The sequence below is a fragment of the Saccoglossus kowalevskii genome, chromosome 1 (assembly GCF_978046115.1).
Source record: "Saccoglossus kowalevskii chromosome 1, keSacKowa6.1, whole genome shotgun sequence".
NCBI classification, from domain to species: domain Eukaryota; kingdom Metazoa; phylum Hemichordata; class Enteropneusta; family Harrimaniidae; genus Saccoglossus; species Saccoglossus kowalevskii.
In genome coordinates, this window is record NC_140641.1 from 32,623,821 (window position 1) to 32,644,679 (window position 20,859).

General features: G+C 36.0%; 1 protein-coding gene across 1 annotated transcript in view; it reads left to right on the plus strand.

Annotated features, from left to right (window-relative positions):
- Positions 1 to 20,583, plus strand: part of LOC100371313 (uncharacterized) — a 62,481-nt gene extending 41,898 nt beyond the window's left edge. The window contains exons 22-34 of the mRNA XM_085497586.1: positions 125 to 346; positions 470 to 577; positions 1,690 to 2,276; positions 3,007 to 4,321; positions 5,126 to 5,230; positions 5,454 to 5,491; positions 9,174 to 10,032; positions 11,603 to 14,689; positions 15,415 to 15,522; positions 16,649 to 17,235; positions 17,964 to 19,278; positions 20,107 to 20,208; positions 20,412 to 20,583. Of these exons, the coding sequence (XP_085353712.1) occupies positions 125 to 346; positions 470 to 577; positions 1,690 to 2,276; positions 3,007 to 4,321; positions 5,126 to 5,230; positions 5,454 to 5,491; positions 9,174 to 10,032; positions 11,603 to 14,689; positions 15,415 to 15,522; positions 16,649 to 17,235; positions 17,964 to 19,278; positions 20,107 to 20,208; positions 20,412 to 20,452 (8,474 nt within the window). The 3' untranslated portion in view covers positions 20,453 to 20,583. The remainder of the gene's footprint in view (positions 1 to 124; positions 347 to 469; positions 578 to 1,689; positions 2,277 to 3,006; positions 4,322 to 5,125; positions 5,231 to 5,453; positions 5,492 to 9,173; positions 10,033 to 11,602; positions 14,690 to 15,414; positions 15,523 to 16,648; positions 17,236 to 17,963; positions 19,279 to 20,106; positions 20,209 to 20,411) is intronic.
- Positions 20,584 to 20,859: the final 276 nt, after the last annotated feature.

Below are 20,859 nucleotides of genomic sequence, written 5' to 3' on the forward strand. Positions count from 1 at the left end.
TTTACTTGAACTTAATTTCGGCTTGTTATTTCATACCAAATTTGATTTTTTTTTACAATTAATGTTATATGAGGGCAATTATTACATTATTATTATTCATTCATAATAAATATTTTTTGTTTAGATTTTGTTGAAGTTGTGTTTGAAAACAAGCCTTCATCACAGCAAGTGACTGACGCTAAGAAGTACAAATTACCTGCAACATTTTATTTATATGAAGAAAAACCTCCTTGTATCGGATGTCGAGGCTGTTCTGACAAATTGCCTGATGACTGGGATAGTTGGACTGATAGACTTAACAAACCATTGTATCTTGATGATAGTCGTGCAGAAACACCAAGACCAGGTAAAATGGTTCATTATTTGTTTTAACCTGTTACCTGTTACCATAACATGCTACAGCCAAAAACAATTGAATTTAGAATTACAAATACTTACTTACGTTTTCTTTAATTATTTTGATTTCTAGAATCTACAATGAAAGGAGAGAAAGATAAATATTTTGACAGCTCCAATAGTGCATCTTTTGGTACTGTGGCATCAGAATCACCAGATGGTTTTCTATTTGGAAAGAAAGGTAATACTGTGGAATACTTTATTTTCGCTGGAATAAATTTTCGCTGAAAAGGCTTTTTGGACGTTTTGTATGGAATTTATTTTCACTGATTTTTTTATGAGTTTAATGTGAAATATAGGAAAAAAAGTATATTCGCTGGATTTTATTTTCACGGAATCATCCCTTCAGCGAAAATAGTAAAAATAAATTCCAAGCAAAAATAAAAGTATTCTACAGTACTATGTGGCAGTTCGGCCTTTCAACATCCTGTAGGTGTGAGTTGTTCTATGGCATTCTCGATGTCATACTTAGACACATACACCCACATAAACTTGTCCGGTGTAGAATTCACATTTCAAACATAAACTATCCTCGGTATTTAATTACGACTCCAAATGATATATGGTGGATGTCCTATGTGGGACAGGATGTGCTCACTCTATACGAAAAATCTGGTATCACTCTATTGTATAGCATGATGTCTATATACATGTACCTTTCTCTGACTTATTGACTGTGTGCATAATGTCATTGTTGATTGTTTGCCAGTTATTTGTTAGCTCCGCTGTCGACTTAGTCAAGCGGAGCTTATCATATGAGTGATTGTCCGCCAGCGGCTGTTGTCCATCGTCGTCCGTATCAACTTTTTACTTATTCGACTACTTCTTGAGAACTACAAGTCTGAATGCTTTGATACAAGGTGTATATGTACCTTGGGTAGACCTCACTTGGATTTATTCATTTCATGATGATATCTTTAATTCTCTAATTTTAGGGAATATTTTTGTCGGTAAAAAGAATATTTTCTAGTTGCTTTGATATTAAGCATAGGTACTACAATTGGACCTCTCAGATTTGTCGATTTTCTGAAGATATCTTCAATCTTTTAATTAAAATGTGAATTGCTAACAGTGGAGCTATCTCCGCCGTGAGGCTGCTTGTTCTGTTAATACCAATATTATTTTGCAAATTTGTGACTATGACTTACTGCAGTACACATGTAATAATATATATATATGTATATAATGGATGCATAAAAAGAAATAATTTAACATGATTTTTTGAAAGTATTCATGTAGTATTCTAGCAGTTATACTTTCAAATTATACTAAACTGGGCGTTTTCATTTCTAGATCCATCTTTTAAATTTCAAGGAGCTGGTAGTATGTTGTTTGGTTCTTCGTCTTCTAGAATATCAGATGCAGAAGGAGATCAAGTTGTTCCGAGTGATGATATTCACTTTGAACCAATAGTGTTGCTTCCTGAGAAGGTTGATCTTAAAACTGGTGAAGAAGAAGAGGAGCCAATGTTTTCACAACGAGCAAGATTGTATCGCTTTGATCAGTCTGCACAACAGTGGAAAGAACGGGGAATTGGAATTCTAAAACTCTTAAAACATTCAAAAACTGGTAGAATTCGCGTTCTCATGAGAAGAGATCAAGTTTTAAAAGTGTGTGCAAACCATTATATCACCTCTGCTATGGAATTGCGTCCCAATACTGGCTCCGACAGATCTTGGGTTTGGTGTGCTTTGGATTTTTCTGAAGAAGAAGCAAAAGATGAACAATTAGCTGTGAAGTTTAAGACACCTGAACTAGCTATGAACTTCAAAGACGTTTTTGAAAAGTGTCAAAAAATGATCAGTGATCTTCCAGCTGTAAAAGAGGAAGTGATAATTGAAAATCCATCCAGCAGTTCAGATGCTAAAGCCGTCACTCAGGTATTTTTGCCATTTGCATTTATCATCAATTAAGAACGTTTTTAGGTTGAAGTCAATTTTTTCCCTGCTGAGCATGTTACTGCATGTGTATGCAATGCATTATAGGAAATATCACCCCCCCCATTGTATATAATTGAAAATTAATATAAACTCACTAAATTGTATGTTCATTTTTTGATATGTTTTTACAATTTTAGTATTCATGTCAATCATAATATACAACTTTTTCATCTCATGTCAACTAGCAAAAGTTAGAGACATCAAGAAATAATTTCACCATTAGAACTAGACTAAGTATAAAAATGCCAGTTTGACCATTTTTCATGACAATATTTCATTTCCGGTATCACGGTATCCTGATGACACAAACCCATAGTACTGAAAGTATGATGAACATGTGTGATTATTAATTACCTCCTGCTACTCTGCTAATATGTAAACTGTGCCTGCTGGATTGACCTCCACGTGTATGTCCATATATAGTCCCTGCCCAGTATTCAGTGTTTTTCACATTGACACACTGTCACTATAATACTGTGACTAGAATGAAAAGGTCAATGTGGATTGGTGTTGCATTCATAAACATTTTGTTATTGTAAGATGGCAAACTGAAAAAAATATTTTCTTGGAGAGTTGGTTCAATAGTTTCTGTGTTCACAGAAGTAATGTATTGATGAACTTAATGTTTGCAATGCATGTCTAAATTTATGCATGTAATTGTATATTTCAGGGATTTGGTGACAAATTTAAGCCCAAAGCAGGTGCATGGGAATGTGGGGCCTGCTATTTGAGCAATTCTGCTGACAGTAATTCGTGTATTGCGTGTGCAACATCAAGACCAGGATATGAGACAACAGAACCTGTAACATCATCTACTTCCCAATCTGAGGGACAGCAGTTTAAATTTGGAACTCCTTCATCTAGTCTGTTTTCATCACCTGCTTCTTCTAAACCAAGTACAGGATTTTTGTTTGGAGTTCCCCCTTCAGCGCAGTCACAGTCAACAGAACCAAAGGAAGAAAATATTACATCTAGCACTTCTTCCACCTTTCCCAGTAGTAGTGGATTTAATTTTGGATTCGGGAAAAGTTTCACAACACCAAGTAAAGCTGGGGAAAAGCCAGATGCAAGTGGTTCTGAGACTAAATCTGCTTTCTCATTCAACCTTGCACCTACCTTTTCAATAGGTTCTGACTTTGGCAAAAAAGATGGGACTACAATTGAGTGCATCAAGTCAGATGATATTGTCAGCAGCAGTAGTGATATCTCACAAACAACTACATCTAAATTATCTAGTACAACTGTGAATGAAGAGCTAAAGTCCAAAACATTCAGTGGTCCAACTTTTCTCGATTTAGCTGCTAAATCAGATACAAGTGGATTCTCTTTCTCTATAAACTTGGAAGAAGCTTTAAGTCCCAAGAAACTTGATAGCCCAGACAAAGCACACAGCCCTGCACAATACAAACACAGTGACTCAAAAGATGACAGTTATTATAAATCTGAAGAGGAAGGAGATAGTATTCACTTTGAACCAATTGCCCATTTACCAGAGAATGTAGACTTGGTAACTGGTGAAGAAGATGAGCATATATTATATTCTCATCGAGTCAAAATGTACAGATTTGATCAGGAGCTGAAACAATGGAAGGATCGTGGGACTGGAGATTTGAAAATTCTTCAAAATAAAGAGAATGGACATGTACGGATTTTGATGAGACGTGAAAGAGTGTTCAATGTATGTGCCAATCATTACTTAACATCTGAGATGACCTTAGTTCCTAATGCAGGCTCTGATCGGTCATGGGTCTGGAATGCTCTTGATGCTTCAGATGGAGAGCCCAAGCCAGAACAACTAGCTGTGAAGTTTAAAACTCCAGATGTCGCTGATGAGTTCAAAGTAAAATTCGAGGAAGCCCAGAAATTGATTGCTTGCTCACCCAAGAAATGTATAGATACTGTACAAAGTGATGATGGTGATGAGGATGATACACAAGCAACTACCGTAGAGCAAGTAGAAGCAGACTCTACAGTAAATCCCAGAGGTCAGTGTAATGATATAATGTACATCATAAGTACTAACCACACACATGATCACATTCACTCACCTTGATAGGGCTTCATTCAATATACATGTATTTGGGGTCAGACCCTTAAAGTAAAAACAAAAACTAAAAGGCCAACTTGATCCATCTAATATGTTCACAATATTAAGGAGTAGGAGCTAGTTTGAACACAAATTAAGTACATGTATATGCTCTGGTCATCTGGTGTCACAATTATGGCTAAGAACCTTTATGTTGTTGATATGTTATTTTGCTGTAAACGTGATATCATTCATTATCACGACATATGTGGATATAATAGGACGATATAGAATAGATAATAATAGTCATCCCCAAACTACTTTTATTACTTTACTTTTTACCAAATAACAGAATTCTATATGCTTACTGTCTTTAACTTTTAAATATACAAGAGGGACTGTGAATTAGCAAATTCATATTGTTTCTGTATGGTATGTTAAAAGGAAGGTTATTTGTGACTGTCTCTAGTTCTATTCATCATGTACATTGGATTGGAAAATAGATCATCTCTGTGATAATTTGAATAATGAGAAGTAGCCATGCTCAATTGATATTTACTTCATGTACCTATCACAACCATACATGGTTTGAGACTTTTTTAACTGCCTACTATATTAGGGCTTTCAATGTCATCATATTGTAAGAAATCGTGCAATTCTTGCGTTAGCATTACAATTGAAGTGTATATCCCTTCGAACTGAACTGAACCTTGTATTTAATTAGTTACTTCATTATCTAAATTCAACTTTATTCATATTTCAGAATCCAGTTCTACAATTGCTGGTGCACCAAACAAACCTTTAGATGATATAATCAGATCATGTGACCCACATTTAGCAGAAGCCTTACAAGAGGTAATTGAAGAAGGTCAGTATGTAATTGAAGATGCTTTGATCTTAAGTAATTACCTCATTAGGTTAGGTTTGTGTAAACAGTCAGGTATAATATGGCCAGTGTAACTTTTCAAAGTATTTCAGACTATTCCGGTTAGTACAGACTCAGTGTTTGTCACCAGATTGACATAATAACAAGGTTATGATTTCTATGTTTTAATGCTTAATTAAAGTACTTTTACTGTTGTATCTTTCAGTTGACACAGACCGATATGTGAATGACCAAGAAGAAAGGTGAAAGACGAGCATGCCTCTGGAATATTAGGATCAATTCTAAAGAAAATTAACGTATTCTTAAATTATGTCATTTCATTCGTCACTTACTGCTTTATGTCTATTTCTTGATAAATTGATATTTTGCTTTAACCTATAGTTTATAATATCAAATTTTATTGGAGTTTTAGTGTAATGGGAAGATTTTGTTATGTTTATAACACTAAAATAAAGCTAAAATTAAGTTGTGCGAAGACTACTAATACTAAATAATTAATGAATTGTTTTTTTTCTTCAAATTAATATAGTAAATTTGTCAATACAACTTTTGTCTTGCCTTAATTTGTATGTATGTTAATTTGTATGCCATATCATGTGACTTTTGTCTCCCGTGTGCAAAGCACACAATGATGTTTGCAGTTAGCCTGTCTGTAGCTTTTGATATTTCAAGTACAATCACATCATTACTTTTTAATGAAACTCTGTACATAGGTGCTTTAGAACAATGCAGAGACCTGCTGAGTTTTGGGTTAAAATCAGTGCATATTAATTACCTAATTTGCATAATAATTCTGATCACATTTCATTGAAACCCATACATAGATGGGTTGTGATAGTACTTAAATTCACTGAATCTTGGTACATATATATTCTAACATAATGTGATGATCTAATTAGTTTTAGGTTTATATACATCTATAATAATTATCTAATTTGCATAATTTACTATTCAGCTTTCCACTAATATAATCATCACATAATGAAACTTTGTACATGTGCGCCCTGAAACAACACACAGACCTAAATATATGCATAATAATTGCCTAATTCATTTGGTTCATTGAGGTAGTCTACATACGTGGTTAGTTTAATGTTTATAAATATGCATATTGTCTATTATTAGCTAATTTCTGATGTCTGAAAAAATCAGATTTAAATTTAATTCATCACAGAGGTGCTCTTGAATTATCAAGTAAATAAAATTTTGATAATGTAAATCACATTGTTTTCATGTTGTGCATCGCAAATAGCAGACAAATATTAGTTACTAAGCTTCTCGTTTGAAATGCAAATCTTAATGTGTCTCCAATACTCTCAGCAAACAGGAGTTCTTTCTAAGCTTTCTTTGATTCAGATGTGCCGCCAACTTTGTTAAAAATTGGCATGAATATGATATACAAAACGTCATAAAGACATAGCAATTATAGTTACAGCAGCAATTATCAATGTAGTTTTCCTAATTAAATTTTAATTAACTTATTCATTACTGAACCACTAACTTCATTAATGGCAAATTATATATATTTACTATTTTTATATACCCAAGAACTAAGCACATCGACCAAATTGGTGGGCACCAACCATTAAAAACTCGACAAATAGGGTTTTTGGGCTACGAACCCCAGCTTACCTGGCAATGTTGGTCAGTGGGAGTACCATATATACAAATTCGTATTGTCGCAGCCCGAGTTGAGCAAACATTAGTGTGTATTTTCTACTATAATATACCGTTGTCACTTTCATTATTGCATCCTTTGTTGCAATAAAAGTAAAAGAAATATAGAAAATAAAATGCATGTCGTACAATACATCAGATTTTAATCACATCGGATGTCATGATTGGTAAATGCATTCATTATGAACCCCTTATTAGTGTTTCCATCTTGTATGGTTCCTGTGTACACAACATATCAATATCACATGACCTATCATGTAGACTATCAACTTTCTGTTGGCTCTAGATTTGTACCTGCACATACCTGTACACCCAGTCACAAACTTTTTCTAAGATCTGACTAACCTTGGATGGACATTGTTGACATTGTCTTCAGCATCCTGGACAAATGTTGGAACAAGCCAGGTATCTCAGGTAGTGCAGTAGGCCTATTTTTCTTGGTAATGTGACATTTTTGCACTTGCCAGTCAGACTGTCTGATGAGTGCTGTAGTGGACCATATCTGAACACTGGTTTGTTGGAATACCCCCTTCCCGTTCTTAACCATCTTTGGAGGGTCAAAGGAGGAATTTGATCATCGCTCAGCAACCTTGCAGAAAAGCTGTTCGAGTTTTCTACATAACATCCCACTTGAGTTCAGACACATCAGGGGGGATGAACAAACCTTCACTGACACACTGTCTCTGACTTCATTAACAATTCTCATTACATGTTGCTGTTGAATTATAGTTTGGCAAACATCAAGCTTGTGATACACCCTTCTGCCGGTCTGTGCTGGTTTTGGATGCTCTGACAACAGTTGGAACAAACCTTTTCCCTATATTTGCACTGGTAATGTCGCCATTCGAGAAACTGTCAAAAACCACTGCTTCTATAAATGAAGGCGTTACCTCGTGACCCAGAGTTGTTGATAATCTCTTACAGGGCGGATCTGCCATCTTCACGCCTACAGCCTATCGCATGCTCAAATTGTTACAAGGCTTCGTCAGACAAACACCGTGCTCCAGTCCATCTCCTGGAGCACAATCTGGCCACTTACCGTATTACCAAACTTGGTGTTTGCCAAGCCTCAGTCAGTAGAATTTTTCTACCACATGTCGAACTTGGATTACGGATAACTTGACAGTGTTCTAATTGTCTAATTGCAGCTTCCTATCATCTCAAAAACTGAACATCACATTCTAATGTAACTTGGTACAATGCCCCATACCTTATTAGTTTGTGATTATAATCCTTGCATACTAATCACCATGTTTGCACAGATATCTCAAAACCAATTATTCCATTTTTACAAGACGTGGTTACAATGCCTGGTTAGTTTTAGATTTAAATTAGAGCATACTGAAATTCTTGGGCATTACACCATATTGTCCCTAATTCGGAAAGAAACACCTTTGATTTGCTGGAAGCCGGCAGAGTGAGATGTCCAGGCTCCGAGGGATTTATCCTAATAGCGTCATAAACAACTTCATTACATGTGGATGAGTGCCCAACAATGATTACATTAAACAGTAGATAACGTGTACACATGCATCACCCTGTACCATCTACTTTCTTTGCTGTCTTTAATCATAATTTATCGATCAGTCATACATGCATTTTAGGGAACCAATCAAATTGCTTGTGTCATATATGACTTGGGGCTACTTACAAGAGGTCAATCAAAAATAAGGTCATTTGCGTTGTACAGCACAATTGTTCAGTATCACCAAGCTACACAGGCAAATACAAATGGAAGCTACAACATTGCCAGGATTCTTTTCCAAGGATTGTGATGACGTATTACTGAATTGCAGTGTGTGTAATAGTAGATACAAGAACGCTAAATTACTACCGTGTCAACATAGTTTCTGTGAAAAGTGTTTAGTCAGCGTTGCTGACAATGCAACACGTATTACGTGCTTTTTGTGTGGGCGTAAACATGACATTCCAATTGGAAACGTAAGTGCGCTACCAGCTAACCTATTTTTAAATGACCTGATTGAGACACTCACAAATGAATGTGCTAGAACAGAGTTGTGATGTCTGCAGAAATGCCGCAACAAACAGATGCATAGATTGCGCAGTAAATATATGTCGTGTCTGTGTGAACGGGCACTCTGTATTTCCACCGACCAAAGCACATAGGTTGATGACCCTACAAACGTACCACAGGGCAAAGATCACAGATCCTGTTACAGTGCAAAGTCCGGAATATTGTTCAAAACATCCAGATGTGCAAATAAAGTTTTACTGTTGTTCATGCAAGGTGCAATTATGTTCTGAATGCTTTTCGGCTGACCATCATGGCCATAAACAACGGTATTTGAAAGACACCACCTCTGAAATACGCCAAGATCTCGGAGTGTTGATAGAGCAAATCAAAGAGAATGAACAAAAAAACATCAATTTTAAGCAGTCCATTGAGCGTGTGATAGATTCATTGTTAAGCGAATTTCAAGAACAAGAAAAGAACATTAGCAATGTTGCTTCTAAAGTGATTGAAGAATTCAAAGATAAAATTCACAACAACTGTCAACAAATCAGAAATAAATTGAAAGACGAATATGTGTCCCAACGTGGTAAGTTGGACCAGAAAATTACACAAATTGACTTTCACACAAGAGGAATTATTCAACTACGTAAATATGCTGAAGGTCTGGTACGCTATGGTAGCCCCGGTCATTTATTGTCTTATAAGGAAGAAATGACTTCTGCAATACAAAGATCATTAGCAAAACGTCAAGAGCTGTTGGTGTACAAAGATCAATTTATGAAGTTTGAACAAACCATGAATTTTTACAAAACGGGAACAATAGGGGAAATTGTTTTCTTCACATATCAAATCAGCAATATCCCCCATACTGTTAGAAAGGGTAAAACCATCACATTGCAGCTTACAATATTGAGCAGAGGAAATCAAGTAAGAGCAAGAAAAGAAGACGTTGAAGCAACTCTGGAGACACCTGGTGATATGGTAGAAGTGATGGTGATAGAAAACAACTTGGATGAGAAGAGGATGATTATCTTGGAAGCTTGTATGGAGCAGCCTGGTCTTCATCACCTGTCTATATCTATTCTGAAAAGGCAAATACATGGGTCACCTTTCACCTTTATGGTTATTGCAGGTAAATATTTTCATTTGTCAGATAAATCTCAATCATTTGAAATAATGTACCTATTCAAAACACGTATTGCAAATAAATATAAAGGGTGCATTTAAATACTAGATGTATAATACTAATATCCAGCTGCGATTATCCAATGATAAGGGTAATCACTGAAGTTTGTCTACACTGCTGCAAAATAGATAACAGTCTGTGCAATGTTCATAAAGTTACTAGTAAAATTAAAGTCCCATTGCATAAATATATGAACATTTGGCATAATATCTTAATTCAAAGTTCTATTGGAACGACTATGAATATAACACGTAATTGTGTTGTGTAAGTATTTTTCTGTGTACTGTATTTACCAGTCAGTTAAAAAACTAATATTATTATTATGTAGAACGTAATGGCACAAGGAAATAAAAGGCAGTGTTTGGGTCGAGGTAATCCTGTGTTTTGCCAGTGTCGTTTCAGTGTTAAAAAAGTGATCTGTCTAGAATTTTTAGATCATGCCAACATAAACAGGAAACATTTACAGGAGGAACATGTTATCAACATCAGTAACATTGAGCATACAATATTCATAGGAAATCAATCATTCATAAACACCAAAATATAGACCCTGGTATAAGTAATACTGGTTATACCAAACATTTTGGTTAGCCTGTATTAAGTTGTATGATACTGCTTTAATTTCGGCATGAACCCTCCTTGAACGAGGATAAATCAAACAAAATCACTCAAATAGTCGACACTTGATGACGCTATTCTATTGTTGAAACCATATAACTTTGGATGACATCCAGTGACGACGCTGTTCATATTTGTTGACAGTTTGAGTTCAATATCAAATGTCACAAAAAATCAACCCTTATGTCAAATTATTGGTGATCAGTTCAGTTCAATGCACACTGAGCATTGCCAACAATTACATTAGCTATTTAATTATGGCATAGTAGTTGTATACATATACATATTTGATTTATCCCTCACTGAATGCTCAGAAAACTCAGATTCTAACAGTCTCACATTATATGAGATATTGTGTTACAGGGCTTACATCTTGATATTCGTGTCTTTATCTAAAAATTGTACAGTAAAAAACATCATCATTTGTTTTTGTTTCCATGTCACATAAATGTTACACACGATGAAATTGTGCATCGCTCGTGAAAAATGGTCGTTGGAGTAATATTTTAATATATAATATCCATGTCTTTGACAGAAAAAATATGAAAAAAATGTCTAAACGTACATATTGGTATTATTACATCTACAAAACTGTTGAAATACATTCTGATGCAATGTGAGATTTGCTGTAGTCATGTCAACACTGGATAAAAGCTTAGCATTAGTTCTTGGTAATTCTCGACAATGACATGAGAATGAGGCTGGTCTCAATTGATCACCTATGCAGTGAGTGTGGCATGGTAGGTAGCGTGTCTGATTGCAGTGCTGAGACCGTGATTGTGATTGTTTGCACATACAATTTATTTATGTCAGTTATTTGTTTATTCAATCTGAAAAAGATTCTGATGTGTAATTTTTGCTATCTACAATATGATTATGTTCTTTTGTTTTATTTCAGACTGTGGGCTATCAATAACCAGTAAATTAAGTCATCAAACACAGCCAAACAAAGATCCATGTGTCCAAATTCGCAAATCTAAGGAAAATATGATGAGAGAAATTGGTATTCAAAATGAACACATCGAATTAATCACAGGAGAAGAAGATGAAGAAGTAGTTTATTCGGAAAGAGCAAAGCTTTATCGGTATGACACTGATGTCAACCAGTGGAAAGAAAGAGGTGTTGGCAAGTTCAAACTGCTGAAACATAGAGTTAGTGGAAGAATACGTATACTGATGAGAAGGGATCAAGTATTCAAAGTGTGTGCTAATCAGTATCTCACACCAGATATTAAGATGAAACCCAATACCACCTCAGACAGATCTCTAGTGTGGACAGCCATTGACTTTGCTGATGAACAACCCAAGCAAGAGATGTTCGCAATTAAATTCAAGACACCAGAAATGGCTGTTGCATTTAAGAATAAGTTTGAAGAATGTCAGGAATTATTGAAGAATGCACCCACAACTACTGAGATAACTGCTACAAAAAAACAAATTGAAGGGAAAGTTGAGAAGCAAAGCCTCAGTGACATATTTAAACCAAAAGTTGGATCTTGGGAATGCTCACAATGTCTCATAAGTAATCCTGCAGATAAAAATAAATGCATGGCATGTAGCTATCAACGACCTGGCGGTGATGCTTCTGGGAAAGATGTAAAAATGACTGCCTCTGCATCACCAGGATTTTCTTTTGGTAAACCATCAACCACAAATGAAAAGTCGTCTGGGTTAACAATTGGTAGTGGTACTTCTGTGCCACAAACTGGTACTGGATTCACTTTTGGAGCGAGTCCTCAAGTAGGCACTTCTGTGACTCAAGCATCAAGTGATAGTACCACAGCTTTTGGTAGTGGTACGTCTGTGCCACAAACTGGTACTGGATTCACTTTTGGAGCGAGTCCTCAAGTAGGCACTTCTGTGACTCAAGCAACAAGCGGAAGTACCACAACTTTTGGTAGTGGTACGTCTGTGCCACAAACTGGTACTGGATTCACTTTTGGAGCGAGTCCTCAAGTAGGCACTTCTGTGACTCAAGCAACAAGCGGAAGTACCACAACTTTTGGTAGTGGTACGTCTGTGCCACAAACTGGTACTGGATTCACTTTTGGAACGAGTCCTCAAGTAGGCACTTCTGTGTCTCAAGCAACAAGCGGAAGTACCACAACTTTTGGTAGTGGTACGTCTGTGCCACAAACTGGTACTGGATTCACTTTTGGAGCGAGTCCTCAAGTGGGCACCTCTGTGACTCAAGCAACAAGCGGAAGTACCACAACTTTTGGTAGTGGTACGTCTGTACCACAAACTGGTACTGGATTCACTTTTGGAATGAATCCTCAAGTGGGCACCTCTGTGTCTCAAGCAACAAGCGGTAGTACCACAACTTTTGGTAGTGGTACGTCTGTACCACAAACTGGTACTGGATTCACTTTTGGAATGAATCCTCAAGTGGGCACCTCTGTGTCTCAAGCAACTACTGGATTTTCCTTCGGGACAAGTTCATATCAGACAACCAGTGGAACTCCAAAGACCTCAGGCTTCAGTTTTGGAGCTGTTACCTCTGAGTCAACAAACACACCAGCAACAGCATTCACAGGAATAACTTCAAAGTTTTCTTTTGGAACACCTGCATCTCAAAGTTCATTCAGTTTTGTGTCCCCAGAACAAAAACTGCAACCAGTTTCGCAGACAGATGGTGGGTTCAGTTTTGGCAGTTCTGCTGCTGCCACACTTAGTGCTCTTGCAGCACAAAGACAGAAAGATGAAGAACCAAATGCTGCTTCTGCTAGTGTAGCAACCACAACAGTTGAATCCAATAAAAGTACTTTTACATTAAGTGATTCTGCATTCAAAGGTTTTTCCATACCATCCACTGTCCCTTCATCGTTTTCCCAGCAATCTTACGGAGACCAAGTAGAGGATGAAGATGACAATGATGGCTATTATGAAGGTGAAGATGGAGATTATTATGATGAATATGAGGATTATTATGCTTACTCTAATGAAGAAGATGGTGAGGAGGAGGATGATGATGATTATGATGATGATGCTGGGAACGAGGAGCGTTATAGATCTCCAATGCATCGTCTTGGATATGCAGAAACTGCTGTCAGTCAACAGGTGCAGGATAAGCCCCAATTTGATGACAGTGATGTAACATTTGTATCAGAACTGAAACCTAATGAAGAGCAACTTAAAAAGGCAAGAGAACTTCAGCTTCCTGATGGATTTTATCTGTATGAACAGTCACCTCCTTGTCCAGGATGCAGAGGATGTGATGATGACCTTGGGAAACCTGAGAAATCTTTAAGTAGTTACATGGGAGAACCACTTCGTTTGATTAAAAAGAGTGAATTATCAACTATGAAAACTCAAAGCGATGGAAAAACACTTGTGATCGCTACAAGTCCTGGGAAAGCTTTAGGTGCACAGATCATTCAACAAAACCAGGAATCTGCTCCTGGTGGTCAACTATTTAGTGATACAAAGAAAGGTGGACTAACTTTTGAAGGTATTGCTTCGTCAAGTCAGGGTCATGGATTTTCTTTTGGGAAAACCTCAGGCTCATTCAAAGGATTTGCAGGGGCAGGTAGTCAGCTGTTTCGACATTCTGAAGATGATGCAGGAGATAACATTCATTTTGAACCAGTTGCTCAGTTACCTGAGAACGTTGATTTGTCAACTGGTGAGGAAGATGAAGAGATTCTATACAAAGAGAGAGCCAAATTGTACAGGTTTGACAACACTAGTGGGCAGTGGAAGGAGAGAGGAGTTGGAACATTAAAGCTACTGAAACATTGCAAGACTGGACATATAAGACTTTTAATGAGGCGTGACCAAGTACACAAAGTGTGTGCTAATCATCGAATTACAACCTCAATGAAATTGACTGAGAATGCTGGATCAGATAGAACATGGGTCTGGAATGCTATGGACTATGCCGATGAGAAACCAAAACTAGAACAGTTAGCAGTGAAGTTCAAATTCCCCACCATTGCTAATGAATTCAAAGATATGTTTGAAAAGTGTCAAGAAATGCTTGCAGGTAAGGAAGGACATTTAATTTCATCATGTAGAGCAGATCTTGAATATCTCATTTACTTTTGTTTGTATATGTGTTGTGTGTAGTGGTGTGATATGCAATGAACGTCATTCACAAGACAAACCTAGACTTCCAGAAATGTTAATGCAAATTAGTAAAAGGATCTGACTAGTGTTCATCTCATACTGTTTTCGATTGTGTTCTCATGCACAAATCATATAATACATGTATTTTGTGTTTTTGAATGTTGCAATAATTTTGCTCTCCTCTTTTCACTTGAACTTAATTTCGGCTTGTTATTTCATGCTAAATTTGATTTTTTTTACAATTAATGTTATATGAGGGTGATTATTACATTATTATTATTCATTCATAATAAATATTTTTTGTTGTAAGTTGTGTTTGAAAACAAGCCTTCATCACAGCAAGTGACTGACGCTAAGAAGTACAATTTACCTGCAACATTTTATTTATATAAAGAAAAACCTCCTTGTATCGGATGTCGAGGCTGTCAAATTGCCTGATGACTGGGATAGTTGGACTGATAGACTTAACAAACCATTGTATCTTGATGATAGTCATACAGAAACACCAAGACCAGATATAATGGTTCATTATTTGTTTTAACAAATAATACATGTAATTGTTACCATAACATGCTACAGCCAATAACAATTGAATTTAGAATTACAAATACTTACGCTTTCTTTAATTATTTTGATTTCTAGAATCTACAATGAAAGGAGAGAAAGATAAATATTTTGACAGCTCCAATAGTGCATCATTTGGTCCTGTGGCATCAGAATCACCAGATGGTTTTCTATTTGGAAAGAAAGGTAATACTGTGGAATACTTTATTTTCGCTGGAATAAATTTTCGCTGAAAAGGCTTTTTGGGCGTTTTGTATGGAATTTATTTTCACTGATTTTTTCATGAGTTTAATGTGAAATATAGGAAAAAAAGTATATTCGCTGGATTTTATTTTCACGGAATCATCCCTTCAGCGAAAATAGTAAAAATAAATTCCAAGCAAAGATAAAAGTATTCTACAGTACTATGTGGCAGTTCGGCCTTTCAACATCCTGTAGATGTGAGGTGTGAGTTATTTTATGGCATTCTCGATGTCATACTTAGACACATACACCCACATAAACTTGTCCGGTGTAGAATTCACATTTCAAACAGAAACTATCCTTGGTATTCAATTATGGTTCCAAATGATATATGGTGGATGTCCTATGTGGGGCAGGATGTGCTCACTCTGTACGAAAAATCTGGTATCATTGTATTGTATAGCATGATGTCAATATACTTGTACCTTTCTTTGACTTATTGACTGTGTGCATAATGTCATTGTTGATTGTTTGCCAGTTATTTGTTAGCTTTGCCGTCGACTTAGTCAAGCGAAGCTTATCATACGAGTTATTGTCCGCCAGCGGCTGTTGTCCATTGTCGTCCGTATCAACTTTTTACTTATTTGACTTCGTCTTCAGAACTACAAGCCTGAATGCTTTGATACTTGGTGTATATGTACCTTGGGTAGACCTCACTTGGATTTATTCATTTCATGATGATATCTTTAATTCTCTAATTTTAGGGAATATTTTTGTCATTGTTGGTAAAAAGAATATTTTCTAGTTGCTTTGATATTAAGCATAGGTACTACAGGTGGACGTCTCAGATTTGTCGATTTTCTGAAGATATCTTTAATCCTTTAATTAAAATGTGAATTGATAACAGTGGAGCTATCTCCGCCGTGAGGCTGCTTGTTCTGTTAATACCAATATTATTTTGCATATTTGTGACTATGACTTACTGCAGTACACATGTAATAATATATATATATGTATAGAATGGATGCATAAAAAGAAATAATTCAACATGATTTTTTTGAAAGTATTCATGTAGTATTCTAGCAGTTATACTTACAAATTATTATAAACTGAACGTTTTCATTTCTAGATCCATCTTTTAAATTTCAAGGAGCTGGTAGTATGTTGTTTGGTTCTTCGTCTCCTAAGACATCAGATGCAGAAGGAGATCAAGTTGTTCCCAGTGATGATATTCACTTTGAACCAATAGTGTTGCTTCCTGAGAAGGTTGATCTTAAAACTGGTGAAGAAGAAGAGGAGCCAATGTTTTCACAACGAGCAAGATTGTATCGCTTTGATCAGTCTGCACAACAGTGGAAAGAACGGGGAATTGGAATTCTAAAACTCTTAAAACATTCAAAAACTGGTAGAATTCGCGTTCTCATGAGAAGAGATCAAGTTTTAAAAGTGTGTGCAAACCATTATATCACCTCTGCTATGGAATTGCGTCCCAATACTGGCTCCGACAGATCTTGGGTTTGGTGTGCTTTGGATTTTTCTAAAGGAGAAGCAAAAGATGAACAATTAGCTGTGAAGTTTAAGACACCTGAACTAGCTATGAACTTCAAAGACGTTTTTGAAAAGTGTCAAAAAATGATCAGTGATCTTCCAGCTGTAAAAGAGGAAGTGATAATTGAAAATCCATCCAGCAGTTCAGATGCTAAAGCCGTCACTCAGGTATTTTTGCCATTTGCATTTATCATCAATTAAGAACGTTTTTAGGTTGAAGTCAATTTTTTCCCTGCTGAGCATGTTACTGCATATGTATGCAATGCATTATAGGAAATATCACCCCCCCCATTGTATATAATTGAAAATTAATATAAACTCACTAAATTGTATGTTCATTTTTTGATATGTTTTTACAATTTTAGTATTCATGTCAATCATAATATACAACTTTTTCATCTCATGTCAACTAGCAAAAGTTAGAGACATCAAGAAATAATTTCACCATTAGAACTAGACTAAGTATAAAAATGCCAGTTTGACCATTTTTCATGACAATATTTCATTTCCGGTATCACGGTATCCTGATGACACAAACCCATAGTACTGAAAGTATGATGAACATGTGTGATTATTAATTACCTCCTGCTAGTCTGCTAATATGTAAACTGTGCCTGCTGGATTGACCTCCACGTGTATGTCCATATATAGTCCCTGCCCAGTATTCAGTGTTTTTCACATTGACACACTGTCACTATAATACTGTGACTAGAATGAAAAGGTCAATGTGGATTGGTGTTGCATTCATAAACATTTTGTTATTGTAAGATGGCAAACTGAAAAAATATTTCTTGGAGAGTTGGTTCAATAGTTTCTGTGTTCACAGAAGTAATGTATTGATGAACTTAATGTTTGCAATGCATGTCTAAATTTATGCATGTAATTGTATATTTCAGGGATTTGGTGACAAATTTAAGCCCAAAGCAGGTGCATGGGAATGTGGGGCCTGCTATTTGAGCAATTCTGCTGACAGTAATTCCTGTATTGCGTGTGCAACATCAAGACCAGGATATGAGACAACAGAACCTGTAACATCATCTACTTCCCAATCTGAGGGACAGCAGTTTAAATTTGGAACTCCTTCATCTAGTCTGTTTTCATCACCTGCTTCTTCTAAACCAAGTACAGGATTTTTGTTTGGAGTTCCCCCTTCAGCGCAGTCACAGTCAACAGAACCAAAGGAAGAAAATATTACATCTAGCACTTCTTCCTCCTTTCCCAGTAGTAGTGGATTTAATTTTGGATTCGGGAAAAGTTTCACAACACCAAGTAAAGCTGGGGAAAAGCCAGATGCAAGTGGTTCTGAGACTAAATCTGCTTTCTCATTCAACCTTGCACCTACTTTTTCAATAGGTTCTGGCTTTGGCAAAAAAGATGGGACTACAACTGAGTGCATCAAGTCAGATGATATTGTCAGCAGCAGTAGTGATATCTCACAAGCAACTACACCTAAATTATCTAGTACAACTGTGAATGAAGAGCTAAAGTCCAAAACATTCAGTGGTCCAACTTTTCTCGATTTAGCTGCTAAATCAGATACAAGTGGATTCTCTTTCTCTATAAACTTGGAAGAAGCTTTAAGTCCCAAGAAACTTGATAGCCCAGACAAAGCACACAGCCCTGCACAATACAAACACAGTGACTCAAAAGATGACAGTTATTATAAATCTGAAAAGGAAGGAGATAGTATTCACTTTGAACCAATTGCCCATTTACCAGAGAATGTAGACTTGGTAACTGGTGAAGAAGATGAGCATATATTATATTCTCATCGAGCCAAAATGTACAGATTTGATCAGGAGCTGAAACAATGGAAGGATCGTGGGACTGGAGATTTGAAAATTCTTCAAAATAAAGAGAATGGACATGTACGGATTTTGATGAGACGTGAAAGAGTGTTCAATGTATGTGCCAATCATTACTTAACATCTGAGATGACCTTAGTTCCTAATGCAGGCTCTGATCGGTCATGGGTCTGGAATGCTCTTGATGCTTCAGATGGAGAGCCCAAGCCAGAACAACTAGCTGTGAAGTTTAAAACTCCAGATGTCGCTGATGAGTTCAAAGTAAAATTCGAGGAAGCCCAGAAATTGATTGCTTGCTCACCCAAGAAATGTATAGATACTGTACAAAGTGATGATGGTGATGAGGATGATACACAAGCAACTACCGTAGAGCAAGTAGAAGCAGACTCTACAGTAAATCCCAGAGGTCAGTGTAATGATATAATGTACATCATAAGTACTAACCACACACATGATCACATTCACTCACCTTGATAGGGCTTCATTCAATATACATGTATTTGGGGTCAGACCCTTAAAGTAAAAACAAAAACTAAAAGGCCAACTTGATCCATCTAATATGTTCACAATATTAAGGAGTAGGAGCTAGTTTGAACACAAATTAAGTACATGTATATGCTCTGGTCATCTGGTGTCGCAATGATGGCTAAGAACCTTTATGTTGTTGATATGTTATTTTGCTGTAAACGTGATATCATTCATTATCACGACATATGTGGATATAATAGGACGATATAGAATAGATAATAATAGTCATCCCCAAACTACTTTTATTACTTTACTTTTTACCAAATAACAGAATTCTATATGCTTACTGTCTTTAACTTTTAAATATACAAGAGGGACTGTGAATTAGCAAATTCATATTGTTTCTGTATGGTATGTTAAAAGGAAGGTTATTTGTGACTGTCTCTAGTTCTATTCATCATGTACATTGGATTAGAAAATAGATCATCTCTGTGGTAATTTGAATAATGAGAAGTAGCCATGCTCAATTGATATTTACTTCATGTACTTATCACAACCATACATGGTTTGAGACTTATTTTAAAAGTAAGAATATTCTGATGTAAACTGCCTATTATATTAGGGCTTTCAATGTCATCATATTGTAAGGAATCATGCAATTCTTGCGTTAGCATTACAATTGCAGTGAATATCCCTTCGAACTGAACTGAACCTTGTATTTAATTAGTTACTTCATTATCTAAATTCAACTTTATTCATTTTTCAGAATCCAGTTCTACAATTGCTGGTGCACCAAACAAACCTTTAGATGATATAATCAGATCATGTGACCCACATTTAGCAGAAGCCTTACAAGAGGTAATTGAAGGTCAGTATGTAATTGAAGATGCTTTGATCTTAAGTAGTTACCTCATTAGGTTAGGTTTGTGTAAACAGTCAGGTATATTATGGCCAGTGTAACTTGTCGAAGTATTTAAGACTATTCCGGTTGGTACAGATTGACATAATAACAAGGTTATGATTTCTATGTTTTAAAGCTTATTAATGTACTTTTACTGTTGTATCTTTCAGTTGACGCAGACCGATCTGTGAATGACCAGGAAGAAAGGTGAAAGACGAGCATGCCTCTGGATTATTAGGATCAACACTAAAGAAAATTGACGCAGACCGATCTGTGAATGACCAGGAAGAAAGGTGAAAGACGAGCATGCCTCTGGATTATTAGGATCAACACTAAAGAAAATTATCATAATATTCTTGAATTATGTCATTTAATTTGTCACCTCTACTGCTTTGTGTATTTCTTGATAAATTGACATTTTGATCAACCTATATTTTATAATATCTGATTTTATTGGAGTTTAGTGTAGTGTTAGATGTTTATGACACTAAAATAATGCTAAAATTAAGTTGTGTAAAAACTACTAATACTGATTAATTAATGAATTGTTTTTTTCTGCAAATTAATATAGTAAATTTGTCAATAGAACCTTAGTCTTTCCTTAATTTGTATGTATGT